Here is an 18113-nt window from a genome sequence, read left to right on the forward strand (position 1 = left end):
CTCTTTCCTCCTGTTGCTCCAGTGCCCGTTTCGTTTGCCTTGTCTTCTATCAGGACTCAACCCAGGGGTTATGTCAGTTACAAACAACACATGGCATGTCCCATGAGTCTATATTCAATGACTTCTTTTGATCATTATTTTATACTAAACACAGTACTTTATCATTTTCATTGTTTCAGATATCTGGCTTACGTAAGTACTGAGAACCAATAAAGCAGAACCACCTTTAACCTGCGTTATGTCAAGTTTAGATATAGTTAGCACGGTGCACTGTGACATTTAAAATTTACATCTTTTACATGTTTATATATTCCGTGATGCCTACTTTTGCATTCGTTCCCATCATCACCATCATTGCTGCCACCAATACGACCATAAACTATGGAAAGTCTTTTGTTGATGCGCCCTCTGTTTTTACCCCATTCACTTCCAAACTGCAGTTGTTTGAGCTAAAGATCTCATAATTTCAAAATCCATATTTAAAGGCTTTCACATAAGTTTGTTATTTTAAGAGCTTGTCTTTGAGAAATTAATTATAAAGTCTACTGTACTGGTTCTGACAATGACTCTTCCACTGAGAAATGTTTTCATCCATTTCTTTTGTCATGTATTAGTCATTCAACCTCTTCACCTAAACCCAATAATTCCTCTTTGTTACTTCCCTATAAGGTATAACATTGAGATGTTTTCTCTCTTATTTTATTAATAAGATTTACATGTGTTTGTACTGTTAGTGTTTCCTGGGAATTTCCATTGAAGGGATTATCAAAATCACTATGAATTTTCTTTAGTAACGAAACTCACTTACAAAAGTTGTTTCCTACTTTTTTTTAATCACTTGACCCAGGAGTAAATAAACTGTGATCTGCCTTCATCTAATTACCTTTCAGACGAGTCTCTGAAGCCCAGACACAGCCAAGGAATTTGAATCTGTTTCAGAGGTTCTCTATCACCAAATAGTTAAGTCAGCTTCGGTGATGAACCCACTGCTCTGCTCTCTTCTTTTTGTTTCAAGGGACAAGACTTGCTATCGTATGTGCTGTAATGCAGCAGTACTCAGGTCTTCAGATTGGCATTTCTTCCTGCTTTGGGTTGCTCTGTATTTATCCTCATGGTGATTCAGCCAGTATAGAATCCTTCTGTGAGGTGGATTCAGTTGCCACATCTTGATCTATAGACTGCCATGGTGATCTGATGGACAGTGATCTAATCTCCAGCTTCCCAGCTTTCCAGAATGTCACTGACCCTTTATGAAACTCTTTGATTTGTTTTAAATTTTAAAACTGTCACCTTGGGTACAGAAGAGAGTACTGGTTGGGAGGAGGCAAGAATGGATAAAAAGAGATCAATTAGGAGATTGCCACATTGAGGAAATACTGGGGCCTTAGAAAAAGCACAGATACATGGGAAAGGAGAAATGTAGACAGGTTTAAGAAATATTAAGAACGTAAAAGATAATGGAATGATGGAATGACAATGGAATACAGGGCTAGGAGGAGAGAGGGGGTTTCAAGAATGACTCCTGGTATTCTGACTCAGGTTACAGGATGAAGAATGTCACTATTCACTGAGAGGGAATGGGAGGGGGGGGAGAGGGAAAAAAGGAGAGAGGGAGAGAAAGAGAGAGAGAATATTGGGAAAAGACTAGGTTTTGTAAGCTGGGAGTGAACAGCAAAGTGTAATATCATGAGTTTGAGTTTTAGAGTAATTGGACAGACCTTTAGAGGATACAAATTAAAAAGCTGACATCTGAATAAAGGTTATGGGGATCAATTAAGATGACCAGATGTATTAGTCTGCTCATGCTCCCATAACAAAGTATCACAGATTGGGCACTTAATCAACAGACATTTATTCTCATAGTTATGGCAGCTAGAAGTCCATGATCACGGTGCCTACAAATTTGTTTTTGGGTGAGCCTTCTTCCTAGCTTGAAGACAGCTGCCTTCTCTCTGGTGCTCACATAGCCTTTCCTCTTCATGGACAGAGACAGAAAGAGACACAGACAGAGAGAGCTCTCTGGTGTCTCTTCTTATGAAGACACTAATCCTATCTGGATGAGGGCGTCACCCCTATAACCTTATTAACCTTAATTACTTCCTTAGAAGCCCCACCTCCAAATACAGCCACACTGAGGGTTAGGACTTAAACAAATTATTTTGTGGGGACACAAACATTCAGTCCTCAACACCAGATCAGAGACGTAATTTTGCAAATTGTCCTTATGTTGATGGTGACTGAAGCAAGGAGAACTGACAAGACTACCTTGGGAGGGTATAAGACAAGGAAGAAAATAAAACTATTTCTGAACCTGGAGACATTATAAACTACTGCGTGGTTATGGGAGGATTATCCAGCAAAGGAGGCAAAGAATAAGCGGCAGTAACAGGTGTAATGAAAACTGTAAGCCTGGAATCAAGCAAAGAGAATGTTAGGTGCTCATAAAGGGCCAGGAAAGAGTATAAACAAACAAAAAAAATACCCATTTTTTTTTTTGTACTTGGTGACACAGAAGTGGCTTTAGCTAGAGAGATTTCAGAAAAGAGGTGGGGCTAGGAGATGGACTATAGTAGGTTAATAACAGCGTGGAAAAAGAAGTTTGCCTGTGAAAGAGAGGAGAGATACAGTGAAAGGCATTGAGGATTAGGTAGGATTTCTTTTTTTAATGCGGAGACTTAAATATGTTTTAAAGATGATGGGATAGGCAGAACACAGAGGATTTTTAGGGTATTGAACTATTCTTTATGGTAGATACATATCATTATACATTTGTCAAAACCCATAGACTCTACACCACCAAAAGTGAACCCTAATGTAAACAAACTATGGACTTTGGGTCATTATGATGTGTCAGTGTAGGTTCACTGACTGTAAAAAAAACATGCTACTCTGGTGTGGGATGTTGCAGGTGGGGGAGGTTATGCATGTGTAGGTTTAGGGGACATATGAGAATCTGTAATTTCCACTCAGTTTTGCTGTGAACCTAAAAATGCTCTCAAAAATAAAGTCTATGTTTAAAAATAAATATGATGACAGCTATCCACTTGAAATAGAGAGAGAGGGAAAAGGAGAGAGATTAGATATACATGAGAAAGAGGGTGTGGTATTTTATGGAAAATGGAAGAAATAAATAGCCATATGAATAATGAAGGCAGAAAATCCTAGTCATCTTTCCCACTCTGCTCCCAGAATGCTGAGAGCCAGATCTTATCATCAAGGACAAGAACAGAAGATAATTTCCTAGAGATTGTGATTAGCCCAACGGGTAATACCTAAAGATACAGATGTGGAAGTTCCTCAATGTATGATCCTTCCAAATTGTCCTACAATAAAGCTCTACATTGGGGACCCTACCTATACACTGACAACTACCAAGCTGCTTTTATGAGCAGAAATATTAGACATTTGGGGAAAGCTTCTAAAATAAAAGTTTGAAAATCAACAAACAGGAAAAAAAACCATGAAATGAAAAGAAACATAAAATAACTAACGTTAATATCCATAAAAAACCAGGGAAGATATTGCATTCATGAAACATTATTAAAAACATGATAACAGAAAGGAAAAACAAAATAACAAGGATGGGAGATAAGATTGAGGAAAACTCCCAGGTGAAGAATAAGAAGATAAAGAGATGAAAACTAGGAAAAAAAGGGAGGACAGAGCAGGATGTCTAACACTTGGAAAAGAAAAGATCCATAAAGAAATAAGAGGAAATCATTAATGATAGAATTCCAGAAATTTTTCCAGATTTGAAGAACATGAAAAGAAAAATTTTCCATATTTGAAGAACATGAGTTTTTGGATTATAAAGCCTGCCTCATAGAGTAACCATCCCTCTCCCACAAAAATAAATAAATAAATAAATAAATAAATAAATAAATAAGAACAAAATTAGGACTATGCCAAAATACATCATTGTAAAATTTCAGAACAGTAAGAAAAAAATTTCTATATGCTTTAAAAATATTAATTAATTAAGACCTACATGAACAAAAACAATTTTTAATTAGATGCAACTTTATTTCTTATTAAATTTGTGGGGGTGACATTGGTTAATAAAATTATATAGGTTTCAAGTGTCAAATTCTATAATAATCATCCATATAAAGCATTGTGTGTTTACCACCCAAAGTCAAGTCTTCCATCACCACATATTTGACTTCCTTTACCTTTTTCTACTCCCCCTTTCCCTCTGGTAACCATTAAATTGTTGTTTGTGTCTCTGAGTTTTTATTTGTTTGTTTGTTTTGTTCATTTGTTGCTTTCAGGTTTATATCTCACATACGAGTGAAATCATACGGTCCTCGACTTTCTATCTGACTTATTTTGCTTAGCATGATAATCTCAAGATTTGAAATGACTTCACAACAGCAACACTAGAGAAAATAGACACTGGAAAAAATGCCATCAAAATTTCTGAAGGTTATTGATCTGTCAGGTAGATTTCTATGTCCTATCAAATTATAACAAGTAATGTAGGAGGACTGAGTTTCAGACACAAGAGGTATCAAAAATTATTTTACATACATCCTTTATCAAAAAGCTACAAAAAAAATTTAAGAACAAGAAAAGCATGGAAACAAGAGCTTCAAGAAAGGGGGGAAATTTACAAAGAATTCCCTGAGAAATGGGAAGGAAGATGCCAAGATGCCAGTCAAGCATCTGGCAGAAAGAGCAACCGTTCCAGATGGGAGAGTATGACACAATAGATAGAAAGAGAGCTGTTATTATGTCTCCATCACACTTTCTTTGCACCTGAGGACAGAATGATCAGGTAATTCTAATCCAGAATCTTTTCTATACTTGGATTGTCATGATCATGTTCTATAAAATTCCTACTCTCCCACTATGTTCTGCTACCATGGAATAACTGCAAACTGAGGAAATAGCAAGTATTATTTCAATATTGGTGGTGGCTTTCTAAACTAGCCTATTATTCAACTTAAACATGAATAATGTCTGGAGGCCAAATTAATAATGACAGTGACAAGCCATTAAAAAAAAAAGGAAAAATTCTGTAGAATTTGCATTTAGTCTTTAATTTCATATTTTATTAGAACGACTTCTCTGTCACACAGCCAGCTGGCTTGGTTTTCCACCTCTCTGATCTCTCTCTCTCTCTCTCTCTCTCTCTCTCTCTCTCTCTCTCTCTATATATATATATATATATATATATATATATATATACACACATACATTTTCATCACAGATATATATCACATATCATATATCATGTATGTGTGATAAGATATATGCCTGACTTGATACGTGATATGTCATATGATATATGATCATAAATTATACATGTATCATATAAATTTACCACATGATATTATATCACGTGGGCTGCTTTCTTTGTGCTTTGCAATCCTCAGAAGTGCAACAGCTCTGCAAAGCAATCTATTACTTCCTGCAAAATTCCTTAACTACTCTGAATGTGTCACTCTACTTCTTTCAAATAAAGCAAAAGAAAATTTGTCCAAAATAAATATTAGGAGATATCCTATTTTTCTCCAGAAATACGCTGCTGTTGACTTGCCTTTGCAAGACTATTTGAGAATCTTCCAATAGACAGTGACCAAATGGAAGTTCAGTTCTAAAATAGTAATCTCATTTGCTGTGAGGTCACTGTAAAATTTCAGTCCTTCCAGCCACCACCAATTAATCAGTGTCAAACCAGGTCAGTAATTTAAAGGAAACCAAACAAAACTATTTTGGCTACTTCTGCCATTAGAGATTCTGTAGGCAACAAAATGTCTTCTGAGGTCAATACAGAGCTGCAACATCAGCATTTCAATAAACAGTACTTTTGTTAGCAGTGCCAATATCAATGATGTAAAGAACCTATATGATTTTTTGGCAAGAGAAAAAATATTTCCCCTTTTTATTCGCCAAATTTTATTTTATATTATTACATTGTTCCTCTTCTAGTATGTTTAGCTGTTCGTAACAGTCCATATTCCATTTCCTAAACTTTTGTGCAGAATTGTTCAGATGCAGCTAGCACACTTAACTCCTCCAGAGTGGGTCTCCTCTTGCATTCACCACTGATATATCGTATAGTTTCCATATCGTATACACAAACCATAAAGAGCTTGGGCTTGAAAATTGCTTTATAAACCACATGAATATTAAACTTATTGAGATGCATGCAGTGTACCTAATGAGAAATGTAGTATACTCTGTGGTATTTTTCCTTCCTCAATATTTGAAAATCTCTTTAGACATCGATTAAAGAAATACATATATTTCTAAGGGTATAAAACTTTTATGTCCTTAGCTTAAACTTCACAACCAGAGCAATCAGGTAGAAAATCATGTTAATGAAATCAAAAGTGACAAGTTTAATTTACATGTTTCAGGGAGAACCACTCTACACATTGGCTAGGAATGTTTCCTTCATTCAGGACAGTGGTGGCACAAAGGTCTGATATGAGGAACAACTAGAGCCAAGCTAAATAGCAAAGATGAATCAGTGCTAGTCAAAAGATGGCAGGATGTTTGAGTGAAAGCACACGGAGACACAATCCAGCTTCCCTAGCAAACCTTTTTATATCTGTGGTACAAATTTCTAACAAAAACGAAGTGATTTCTTATCTAGTTAATTCTAACAAAATACAAACTCGATGCTTTTAACAAAGGAACTGTCCAAGTATTTTGTCATTTACCAAAAAGAGAGACCAGACTATAAAATGCAACACAGCAATTTGAAAGGCAGCAAGCAGCCTTAGAACTCAGAATCCCTGGGTTCTAGCCCCAGTCCTTCCACTAACTGGCACATTTCACCTATTTGGAGCTTAGTTTCATCTGTAAAATGAAGAAATTGGAAAACAAATCCTTCAGGATTTTTTATACCACCCTATTAAATTAATCACTACTATTAGAAAAACAACTTAAATGCCCTACTGATTATCACTACTCTTAGGTGAGTAAATGAAGATCATTAGCCTTTGGTATGCACAAATACCAAGATTTCTACTGATCTACTCCTGATAAATTTCTGGTAAACCTCTCTTTACTCCTGGGAGCAATATAAACACTGGAAATAAAATCCTTCCTGCCAAATAAATTTCTGGAGAAGCTGAAAAAGACAGAATAGCCTGTTTTTCCTACCTTTAAAATCATATTCGGCTGGCCCGGTGGCTCAGGTGGTTGGAGCGCCGTGCTCCTAATGCCAAGGTCCCCGGTTCAATTCCCACATGGGCCAGTGAGCTGCGCCCTCTACAGCTAAGATTGTGAACAACAGCTCTCCCTGGAGCGAGGCTTCCATGAGCAGCCAGAGGTTGGTATGAGCTGCTGTGTGCTGCCGCGGGCTACTGTGTGCTGCCATGAGTGGCTGGTGGCCGGCAGCTACCGTGAGTGGCCGGCAGCTTCGTGAGTGGCCAGCAGCCGGTGAGAGCTGCCGTGAGCTGCTGTGAGCATCCGACTGATGACGGGCAACCCACTGCCTCAGCCGGGGAGAGCACAAGGCTCATAATACCAGCGTGGGCCAGGGAGCTGTGTCCTACACAACTAGACTGAGAAACAACGGCTTGAACTGGAGTGGGGTGGGGGGCGGAAGAAGGAGGGAAAGAAAATCATATTCAACTCTTTATCATATCTACATATCTACTATATGAGATGCTCTATAATATACCCTTTGACTCTTAAGTCCACATTTTTATTTATATGAGATTCTAGTTTATTTTCCTGGTCACTGTTTTTCATTACAAAGCATTCTCTTCATTATAAAAATGAAGAAACATTTTAAAATAAGAAAAGAACTTTTCTCAATTTATGGAAATACAAGATTCTTTGAAAGGGCCCAATAGTTTGGAGTAAGCCAAATAATTTATTTTCTTCATCAACAGCAAACTTTTGATCATCCTATCTTTCTGCCTAGAATATTAAATATTCAAGAAACTGTTAATAGGGAGTCTTTACTAAATCACGAAATCACCGAAGCCACAGGAGCCAAACATTTCTTAAAATCTCTGCCAGATTCACAGTTTGCAAAGTCACACTAAGCACTTTGCTTGACACTCTCGTGTAAGTTCTAAAATACAGTTCTATTACACTTCTAAAATCGAGTATGACAGTCTTCAGTTTCAAATAATTTGACACTGCCCCTCCAGCCATCTTTAATAACAACATCATCAGATTAGGTAGAAACACAGAGATGAAACCCTTTGACTGAGTCAGGTATCCATACGATGGATATGTTTCCAGTATCTATTCCACTGTATAGGAAAAAAAGACAAAGGCTATACCTAACCCTTCAGTCAAACCTTAATTTAAAAGCAAGTTATTTAAGCTCACAGATACCACTTCAATTACGAGCCACTAGTGGTCATTACATAATGGGTATAATTTTGCTCCAACTTCAAATGTTTTTTTTTCTTTTTTGCTTTCATAACATGATCCTACTTGAGCAACTCTACAGCCCTCCTAGAATAACCTATAGGCACCTCAAACTCAACATGAGCAAACCTAAACTCTTAGATCTCAACACCCCTTCCCAACCCCACTCCCTATGTAAATCTACCCCCACCCCAGTCTCCTCACAGCAAATGGCACTAACATCTCTTCAGCTGTTCAAACCTGAGTCATTCCTGGTTCTACACTCTCATTACATCCACCTTATCTGCAAGTCTTGTCATGTCTACCCTTAAAATACATCTTGAATCTATCTGCTTCACTCATCTGCACCACTACTCCCTTTATCCAATCTGCCCTGAACTACCTTTAAATGGGTTTCCTGTGTCCACTTCATCCCTTTCCATCCACATCACAGCAGCCTGGGTAAGATTTTTAAAACAGAAATCCCTTTCTTGCTTAAACATATACAAGGGCTGTATATTGCAATTCACATAAAATCTAAACTCCTTTCCAAGGCCTATAAAGCTGTACAAATCCAAACACCTGACGACCTTCCAACCTCTCATTTCACAACACTTCACTCACTAGGCTTTGGCCATGCTGACCGCCTTCAGTTTTTCAAACATAGGCTCTCACCTCTCAAAGCAAATGCCCCTCCACAGGGGTACTTTTCCTAAGAACCTCATCGAAGCAGGTTTCCCACACTTCCTCCCCAGCCTGTTGATGTTCATCACGTTCTTTCCATTGCCTTTGCAGCACTTACCATATTTAAATATGTACCTGTTTGTTTGCTTAACTCTTACCTGACTTTTTCCTCCATTAAACTGCTAGCTCCATAAGGGCAGACCCCATCTCTACTGGATCTCCTGTGCCTAGATGGGTGCTGATGCCTAGTAGGAGCTCAACAAATCGTGGTAGATGTGTGAGTTACATTGGCATCATGGGCTAAATTGTGTCTCCCCGAGATTCATACGAGGTGTGATCAAACAATATGGTGAATGTTTAAATTAAAAACAATTTATTACAGTAAAAGACACATTGCCATTAGTCATCCTCAAAATACTCCCCCTCACTTCGAACATACTTCTCCCATCGTTCTTGCCACTTTCTGAAGCAGTTCTGGAAGTCCTCTTTCGTGAGTGTCTTTAGTTGTGCTGTTATGGCCGCCTCGATGTCATGAATTGATTCAAAATGTTTACCTTTCTTGGTCATTTTAACTTTTCAGAAGAGCCAGAAGTCACATGATGCCAGATCTGGTGAATAAGGTGAATGAGGACAACCATAATGTTTTTATGAGACAGAAATTGCCATATGCCAGAAGCGACGTGTGACACAGAGCATTGTCATGATGGAGGATGATTTATGGCACACTTTAAAACACACCTTATCTCATTCATAGCTTACACCTGACTAACTGCACCAAATAAGTTGAAACTCGTCACACACTGTTACAGGACGTGTCACTTCCCATATTGAAGATCCCTGCCTTTCCGTTGGATGGCACTTGGCAGCAGCATTCACCGTATTGTTTATCACACCTCGTATGTTGAAGTCCTAATTCCAATGACCTCAGAATGTAACGATTTTAGGAGACAAGGTCTTCAAGAAGGTGATTTAGTTAAAATGAGGGCATATGGGTGGGTCCTAATCCAATCTGACTGGTGTCCTTATAAGAAGAGATTTGGTCACAAGAAGAGACACCAGGGATGCACACAGAGAGAGAAAAGACCCTGGGAGGGCACAGCAAGAAGGCAGCCATCTGCAAGCCACTGGGAGAGGCTCCAGAAGACTTCAAACCTTCCAACACTTTGATATTGGACTTCTAGCCTCCAGAACTGTAAGAAAACAAATTTCTATTGTTTAAGCCATCCAGTCTGTGATATTTTTTGTTTTATGGTAGCCCTAGCAAACAAATACACTTGGAATTACAATGTAAATAGAAAAACAAATCACATTGTATTCCTAAGTAACATTGTTATGCATTTGAGTCATGTTTGATCTGGAATTCATAGTTACAACACAGCATAATGTGAATTCCAGATCTGTGCATTATCTAGTCAACCTGGTTAAGAAATACAGATAAATTCCAAAGTTTCCACTGGGATTTGGCAAACTTCTAAAATTTTCCACAATGACTGATCAAACTTATTCATTACCTGCAAAAATGACAATTTGGATTAATATCATGCTTCCATAACACATTAAGGTCAGACGCATCTGTTGATAAGATTATTCAAGTGTGTCCCCATCAGCCATTACCGAAGTTGAAGCTTACAGACTGTGCTCTGTTTATATTGCAAAGACTACACAAGAACAACATAGGTCATAAAAATTCTTTCCAAAGAGAAAACAGTAATTTTATATAGTTCTGTAATTGCGTTCATCTCAATTTTCTATTTTAGAATGACTAAATAATAAGCAAGTATTCTTTAGTCTCATGTGAAAATCATTACAAACTAATTTTTTTTTCAAATTTTGGAAATCCTGAATATTAAAATAAATCTGTAGGCAGTATGCTTCTATAGGTCTAAAACGGGCTATAGGGAGAGTGGGCTGCATTTCTGCATCCCACCCTCACTAATTTAAAAATGGATGTCAAACAGAGATGATACATATGGTAACAACTTTAACTCTTATAAACATAAAATGGATCCAGAAAAAGATTTTTAGTCTACAGCATTATCAGTATTTTTAGGCAGTTCTGATGATTATAATTACTCATGCTAAAGCATTATTTCACCACTTGGCATGCCACTCATTTTGAAGTTCAAAGATTACAAACCAGATTTTGTCACAGATTTAATACATATAATAGAAATCTTGCCAATTTTTTGCCCACAAGGTTCAATGGATTTCAGAATTTTTGTTTCTCTTTTTTCCATTGTGCTGCTTTTTTTTTTTTTTTTTCAGCTCTTTAAGTACAGGTGTTTTCTAAATTCATGGATATACAAACAACATATCAAACAAGATGTTGCTATTAAAATTCATAGACATGCTTAGTTTCTCCCATGATCTCTCTCTCTCTCTCTCTCTCTCTCTCTCTCTCTCTCTTTCTCTCTTTCCCCCCTTCTTTCTTCCCCCCCTTTTATTCTCCTACCCAAACTGCCTAACCAGGAATTATTTTACAAAGGAAAAATATTTTAAAATTACAAAATCCCATACTATTTTCACAAAAATTTTGGAGTTGAATAGATGCCAAGAAACATTTTTAAGTTCCTTCAGAACTTTCACTTCTATTTGGGGTTTCAAGGAAGAAAATTAAACCCCGTTATTATTGAGAGAAGCAAGTCAATTCCTCCTCTTTTTCTCAAGAAGATGTAAATTTTTAAGTTTGGCCTCTTTCACCTGATTGGACGATTACCAACATCAACTCCTTCCTCTATAAACAGTTTCCATGTAGTCAAATATTAATACAACCAACCCCCACACTCTTCACAAGCAGAGAACGTAGTAGGCGTTTATCAAGTACTGAATGGATGAGAGGAAAAGGTGTAATGTTTTTGTGCAGGCTCTGAAGACACAACAAAGCAAAACAATGAAAGAGTGGGTGGCCATCTTCCTAAGATTGGTGGTTGGAGTTATGGAACCCACATCACACCTTTTTTCAAAATGGCCTCTTGTCCTCACTACTCAAATTGTGTAGCCTCTTCAATATTTGTCATAGTCATCTTTCATCAAATCAGGTGATCAGACAAGGTAGCATGCTGCCTAAATTGATGGCTTTTCTCCAAGTTTCTCTCTATTATACATCTGTTTCCCCTGCGAGGAGATCAGCTACCCATACTCTTAGTACATATAATGGTTGAGCTTGATTTCAGCCAAAATAAGGCCAGAAGGACTACTATGTGGCACTCTGGCCTTTCCCAGTATTATTGGTTTTATATTTACTGCAATGGTGAATGTGGGAAGGGCCCATTGTGTGTTCTTCCCTGCTCTGATCAGAGAGGAGCTGCCCTACTATCTCCTACCCAGGCAGAAATACTTTAAGCAATCTAAAGTGATTAAGTTGGTATATAAAGTTAGAACCCATAGAAAGGAGTTGAACATATATTGATAGTTGAAAAGATTCCATTTTAATATAAAAATATATATTCAAAGAGGGAACACCACATTCAAACCTGTATCTCCTACACCCTGTAGCCTTCATTTTACATTAAATAATCTCTCTCTTCCAATTATCACTGGCAGGCTTCCTATATATCTTCTATTACTATAGCAACAAAGTAGTTCAGTTAATCTAATTAGGCGATATTCAATTACCCGTGTTAGGGGAAAAAGATATACTTTCTCTTTCTGCCAGAGTCATTATTGATTAAGTAGAGAAGGGTTAGAAAGAGCACCTATCAGCCCAGATTTTCAGGCTTCTTGAGCCAAGATTAAAGTAGAGTTTGGGCAAAAAGTTGATTCTTGCATTTCTTCTACTTGGTGGCCTGAGCACTCAAGTAAATCACCAAGTTCAGCAAATTCCCACTTCGGGGGGAATCACTTGAAATGCTGTCATGCAAGTTAGCCCTAAACTTATAATTACACTATCTGCCCTGTGAATTGGTGTAGAAATATCAAATCTGGAGACATGAAAATTAACTTGACTCTTGGAACCTTGCCCCTAAAAAACATTAGTCTCTCTAATAATAAATGAAGGCAAGAAATAATTACTGCAGTGCTAGTAGTTGTGAAGTGATGTCCCCAAGAGATAAAATAGTTATCTTGTGAGAACTAAACTAAGAAAATCAAGTCACCATTAAATGTTAAAGGACACATTCATTTTTTTGAGCAATACACACATGCAATTAATCAGGCTTTTGGCAACTAGTGCTACTAAACAATATTTCCATTTGGATTTTTAAACCTTAATTACGTTCTAAGGGATTCCTGATTTCTACCCTCAACAGAGGGTACCTTTTCCTCTACTAGTGACTGCCATTTCAATAAACAACTTTATTGCTACTTATTTGTTTGCAATAAAATCTCAGAAGTCATCTTCGATTCCTCTCATCCAATCCATTACTAAGCCCTGTCATTTCTATCTCAAAATGTATCTCAATCTGGTCCCCTCACTCCATCTCTAGGACAACTTGACTTGTCTGGGCCACCACCACCTCTCAGTTGGTCAACAACTATAGTCTTCCTGTTTCACTTTCTTTACCGTACAGTCCATCTCCACACTGTACTTTAAATGTAGACCAAATGATACTCTAGATTAATACTCATCCATCAATGGCTTCCCACGTCTCTTACAGTAAAATCCCATTTCCTCCTCACGGTCTACCCAACCCTTCAAAATTTGGCTTCTGTCTGATTCTCTAATCCCCTCTCAGTCTCCTCCACCTGCTCATTTTGTGACCTCCTTTATGTTCTTCCAAAAATGCCAAGTGTATTAGTTTTCTGAGGCTGCCAAAACAAATTACCAAAAATGGGGTGGCTCAAAAACACAGAAATCTATTCTCTCATAGTTTTGGAGGCCAGAAGCTTACAATCAAGTTGTTGGCAGGGCTGCGCTTCCCCTGAAGGCTCTAGGGCACAATCCTTCCTTGCCCCTTTCCAGCTCCTGGTGGTTCCAGGTGTTCCTTGGTTTGTCTCTGCCTCTGCCTTCACATGACCTTCTCCCCTGTGGTTTTGTCTTCTCTTCTGTCTGCTATAAGGACACTTTTTGCTGGGTGCAGTCAATCCAAAATGATCTCATCTCAAGGTCCTTACCTTTATTACATCTGCAAAGACTCTCCAAATAAGGTCACATTCACAGGTTTTGGAGCATGCACAGTTCCTTTTGGAAGCCACCATTCAGCCCAGGATACTAAGGGTTTTTCATCTTTAGGCCTTTGTAATTCTTGTTTCCTCTACAAGAAGCACTCTCCTCTCAGAACTGGACTCATCATTTAGGTCTCACCTGAAATATGGCACACTGTCCTGACTTAGTTCTTCCTTGGCCGTCCTACTCAAAATGGCCTCCCCTTTTTACTTTTTATCCTCATCGGGCTGTATATTACCATCACAGCATTCATCCAAACAGGAAGTTTGGCCTTTGTATTTACTTTCTATTGTCTGTCTCTCACATACTAATACAATCTCTGTGAGGGTGTAGAGCCTGTCTGTCTCACTTGCTCCTGTTAGGTCCCTGGCACCTAACACAGTGCCCAGCATGTAATAACTGCTCAGTAAATATTTATTGAATAATAAATTTAGTCCTCACTGCAACTACATGAAGTAGGATGAAATCAGCCATCTGAGGATGGCGTGGAGATAGGCTAGCTCACAAATTAAATCTGTATCTAATAAAAGGACCAGGACACAATCTCCAAAACACATGACTGAGTTACTATTGATATACTAAAAGGTTGTTTAATCAATTATATTGAAATTTCTCAAACGAAGAAAAAGTCTTTTTCCCCTTACATCAATAGAAAGAAGCTAATCTTGTCATCAAGAAAGTGGGAAGCCCTAAACCAGGAAAATAGCAGTGTGTTTCCAGAATGCTCCAGGTTGCTCTTTTAAGGATCACAGAGTCAGGACTGGGGATATAATTTACGGGGCTCAGTGCAAAGTGAAAATACAGGGCCACTTGTTAGAAGAGCAGGAAAATGCGTCACTAAAGGTACTAGAAAAATTAGGTGTTTCCTTTCTTCTCTGGATGGTCATGCTGTTTTTCATTTACTATTTGATGTCTAAGTGAAGAAAAAAATTAACGTTTTAAATTATTAGCATGGATTGTACTGTTGTTTATCTTGTAATATTATGCAATGTTGTTTTTAAATGCAAATATAAGAGCATTTAACTTATATGTTAAATCATCAAAATTACATTTGATGTAGCTCATACACACATGTCTATTTCATTCTTAACAGAAAAGTGGAAACACGGCACAAAACTAACTCAAATGTTTTTATTTTACTTCTTAATACATGTACATTTGATCAACACTTTCTAGTTTCAGCTTATTGATGAGTGAGAAAACACTGAAAGAAAAGGAATTACAGGTTGCTCTATTTTCTTCCTTCTGTCACCATTTTCAGCATCAGTGAGTAGCTAACACAGGGGAGTAATTTGAGTAAGAAAGAATATAATAGGGTTCCTTGGTCGTTTGTGTTTCTCATAACACCACTGTCTTTTTTCTGCATTCTAAGCCAGTTCTGGTTAGAATAGAAAGTGCAGCCTGTTGGGCTGTCAGTGCCCTGCTTACTCAGTACAAGTAACAAGCTGTGACTCTCCCTGAACTCCCAAACATCATGGGCCCCTGGAATTCTATGTTCATGGAGCATCTTGAATGAATTGTAGCAATGGAGTGACAAGAAACAGCAGACACACATACTGCATGTATGTCCCCTGCTCGTGGACATCTCCATTGCCCCATCAGACTTCACTTACAACACACAAGTTCAACAACAACCTTATTAAGAATTTCAAGACTACATCAGCAGAGCATTAAACCAAGAGTGGGTACCTTCCGAGTGCGAGCCCTGTATGACCACATGTCCTTGAAGTCAACCCTGCAATGAGTATTCTGGTATTCTAGGCCAACAGACTCGTACCGTGGAGATGGATTCATCTAGAAATCATCTCAGTGACCTGAATAATTAGGAAGATGCAACCAATTTCCTTCCCTTGCACCTATGATGCAATCTTACAATTCTAATTTGTCATCCCATATCCACTTTTTTCCAAGTAGCAAAGAATAATTCATTCACTCAGAAGTTAAATTTCTCACTATAATTTAATATTGTCATTTTGGTGGATGCATAAGACTCTTGAAACAAAGATAATGACCAGAACTCGATCATCCCTAAATACACTGCCAAAATCAAGTTTTCTGAACCAATAAAGATAAATATTACATAATGACCAAAGCTGATACATTGAAAATTCAACAGTGCTGCATATTCCTCTCCAAACAACCTTTCAAGATCCATGTCTCCATTATTTCACCTCGTACTCAAAATAATTTTTCTCCTAAAATATTGTACATGGAACCTTGCTAATATCAAGTGATACTAACAATGTGACATGAAGCACATTTTTAACGAAATGTTTAACTTATTGGTAAGTTGTTGGATATGTGGAATAAAGGAAAGATCACTTAGCTGTGATTTTGCTCACCTGAATTGTAGTTTCCAGATCTGCTTCATGTTGGCAGGATAACAACAGCAAGTTTTAAAACTCCCCTATGCTTTAAATTCCTCATTTGCAAAATACAGGTTTTAAAATAAATCATCACCAATATCCCTTCCTGATTTAGAATTCTACAATTCTGTAGTACCCGAGAAACAAACTAATAACAAAAAAAGCATATGCCTTTATCACCATACCTTTGATGCACGCACATGCCTCCTATACCTCTTGTGGGTCCCAAAGGTGAGGTCATCGCCAAGGGGCTGAAGGGTATTTTCAGAGGAAGGTGAGTACAAAAGGGTCATTCATCCGAGGAGTAATTAGCAAAGATGTATTTAAGTCTGCGCCATATTCGGAACATTCTTCCTGGAAAAAAAAGTAAATTATCCTCCCTGTTAAAAAAAACCTAAAATCTTGAAAATAGAAAATATCCCCAGAGGCTTTTCAGCAGAAATGTTCGTAGATTTTTTTGAATCTTAGATGGGATTTTGAGTGTATACTTTTCCCAAAAGCCTGTAGGACACTGTCCATTGGCTCCTGTGATAGGCTATATAATGTTTCAGGCAAGAATGAGAAGAAACAATACTTTCCTACCTCTCTAAATTCTGCCTAAGAGTTTTTTAAAAAAGAGTTTAGCTTCCAATGTTACATCATTCCAAATCTGAACCACAAAAGGTAGCTTTCTCTTATACAGTTATTGCCAATCTATAGTCGATATATTTACTATTGCCTCTCTTTAACACACAAAAACACATGCAAAAGCGTCATAAAATTTGTCACTAGAGCAGACTTGACTAAGCCCTTCTTCTGATACTCAGTTGTGAATCATTAATCAAGTCATTTAACTTCTGTGAGCCATAGCTTATTCATTTTTAAAAGAAAAAGGAATGGATTAGATGACTCATTTATTTAATTGAATCTATTCTATTGAGTCCATTCTGAAGTTCTAAGAATTTACAGTTCCCAGTTTATATTTTCTATCACTTTGGATTTTTGATTAATGATTTAATTTTAAATTATATTTGGATTTTTATAATCACAATAATATATTTGCATGATTCATACTTGGATCCTAAGTAAAATATTATAACCCTAGTTCATACATATTCCAGTAAGCAATAAGATGGTGCACCAACAAACAATTTCATTTCCAAAATAACAATTGATGTTGTTTATTGAGTGTTTTACATTAAGATATTTACATATTTTAATACTCAAAACATATTTTGACATGGATATAGTTCTTTCCATTCTCCAGTTGAGAAACTGAGACTTAAGGGCCCCATAGCCAATCACTGGTGGAGTCAGGATTCTAACACCATCCTTCTGCCTTCTTACTCCATCCTTGTAACCGAGTCTAGATTATGCCTCCTAGATCTGTCTGGGACAACCAACAACAAATGAATACAATGATTTTTCTAATCACTGGTCCAATAAAGTCAATGCAAGATTTTCAGCCTGTAGGGGAAAGTTAGATAATTTTTAAAGCCTTCAATAAGTATTGTTTTACTTAAAAAAAAAAAAAAAAAAAAAGAAAGAAAGAAAGAAATAATCACAATAAAAGCAAGCTGAAGAGCATTTGAAACTCCAATCACATGACCAGAGTGAACTGTAAAGCTTAGTTCTTTTATATTTCCTGCTTCCAAAGG

General features: G+C 37.3%; 1 protein-coding gene across 6 annotated transcripts in view; it reads right to left on the reverse strand.

Annotated features, from left to right (window-relative positions):
* Nucleotides 1–18113, reverse strand: part of CHODL (chondrolectin) — a 431404-nt gene that overhangs the window by 142446 nt on the left and 270845 nt on the right. For all 6 annotated transcript variants that reach the window (XM_074326572.1, XM_074326602.1, XM_074326580.1 and 3 more), the window contains one exon: nucleotides 16662–16830. In XM_074326572.1, coding sequence (XP_074182673.1) covers nucleotides 16662–16717 — 56 coding nt within the window. In that variant the 5' untranslated portion in view covers nucleotides 16718–16830. The remainder of the gene's footprint in view (nucleotides 1–16661; nucleotides 16831–18113) is intronic.

This window comes from Rhinolophus sinicus, linkage group LG01, assembly GCF_036562045.2.
Source record: "Rhinolophus sinicus isolate RSC01 linkage group LG01, ASM3656204v1, whole genome shotgun sequence".
NCBI classification, from domain to species: Eukaryota; Metazoa; Chordata; class Mammalia; order Chiroptera; family Rhinolophidae; genus Rhinolophus; species Rhinolophus sinicus.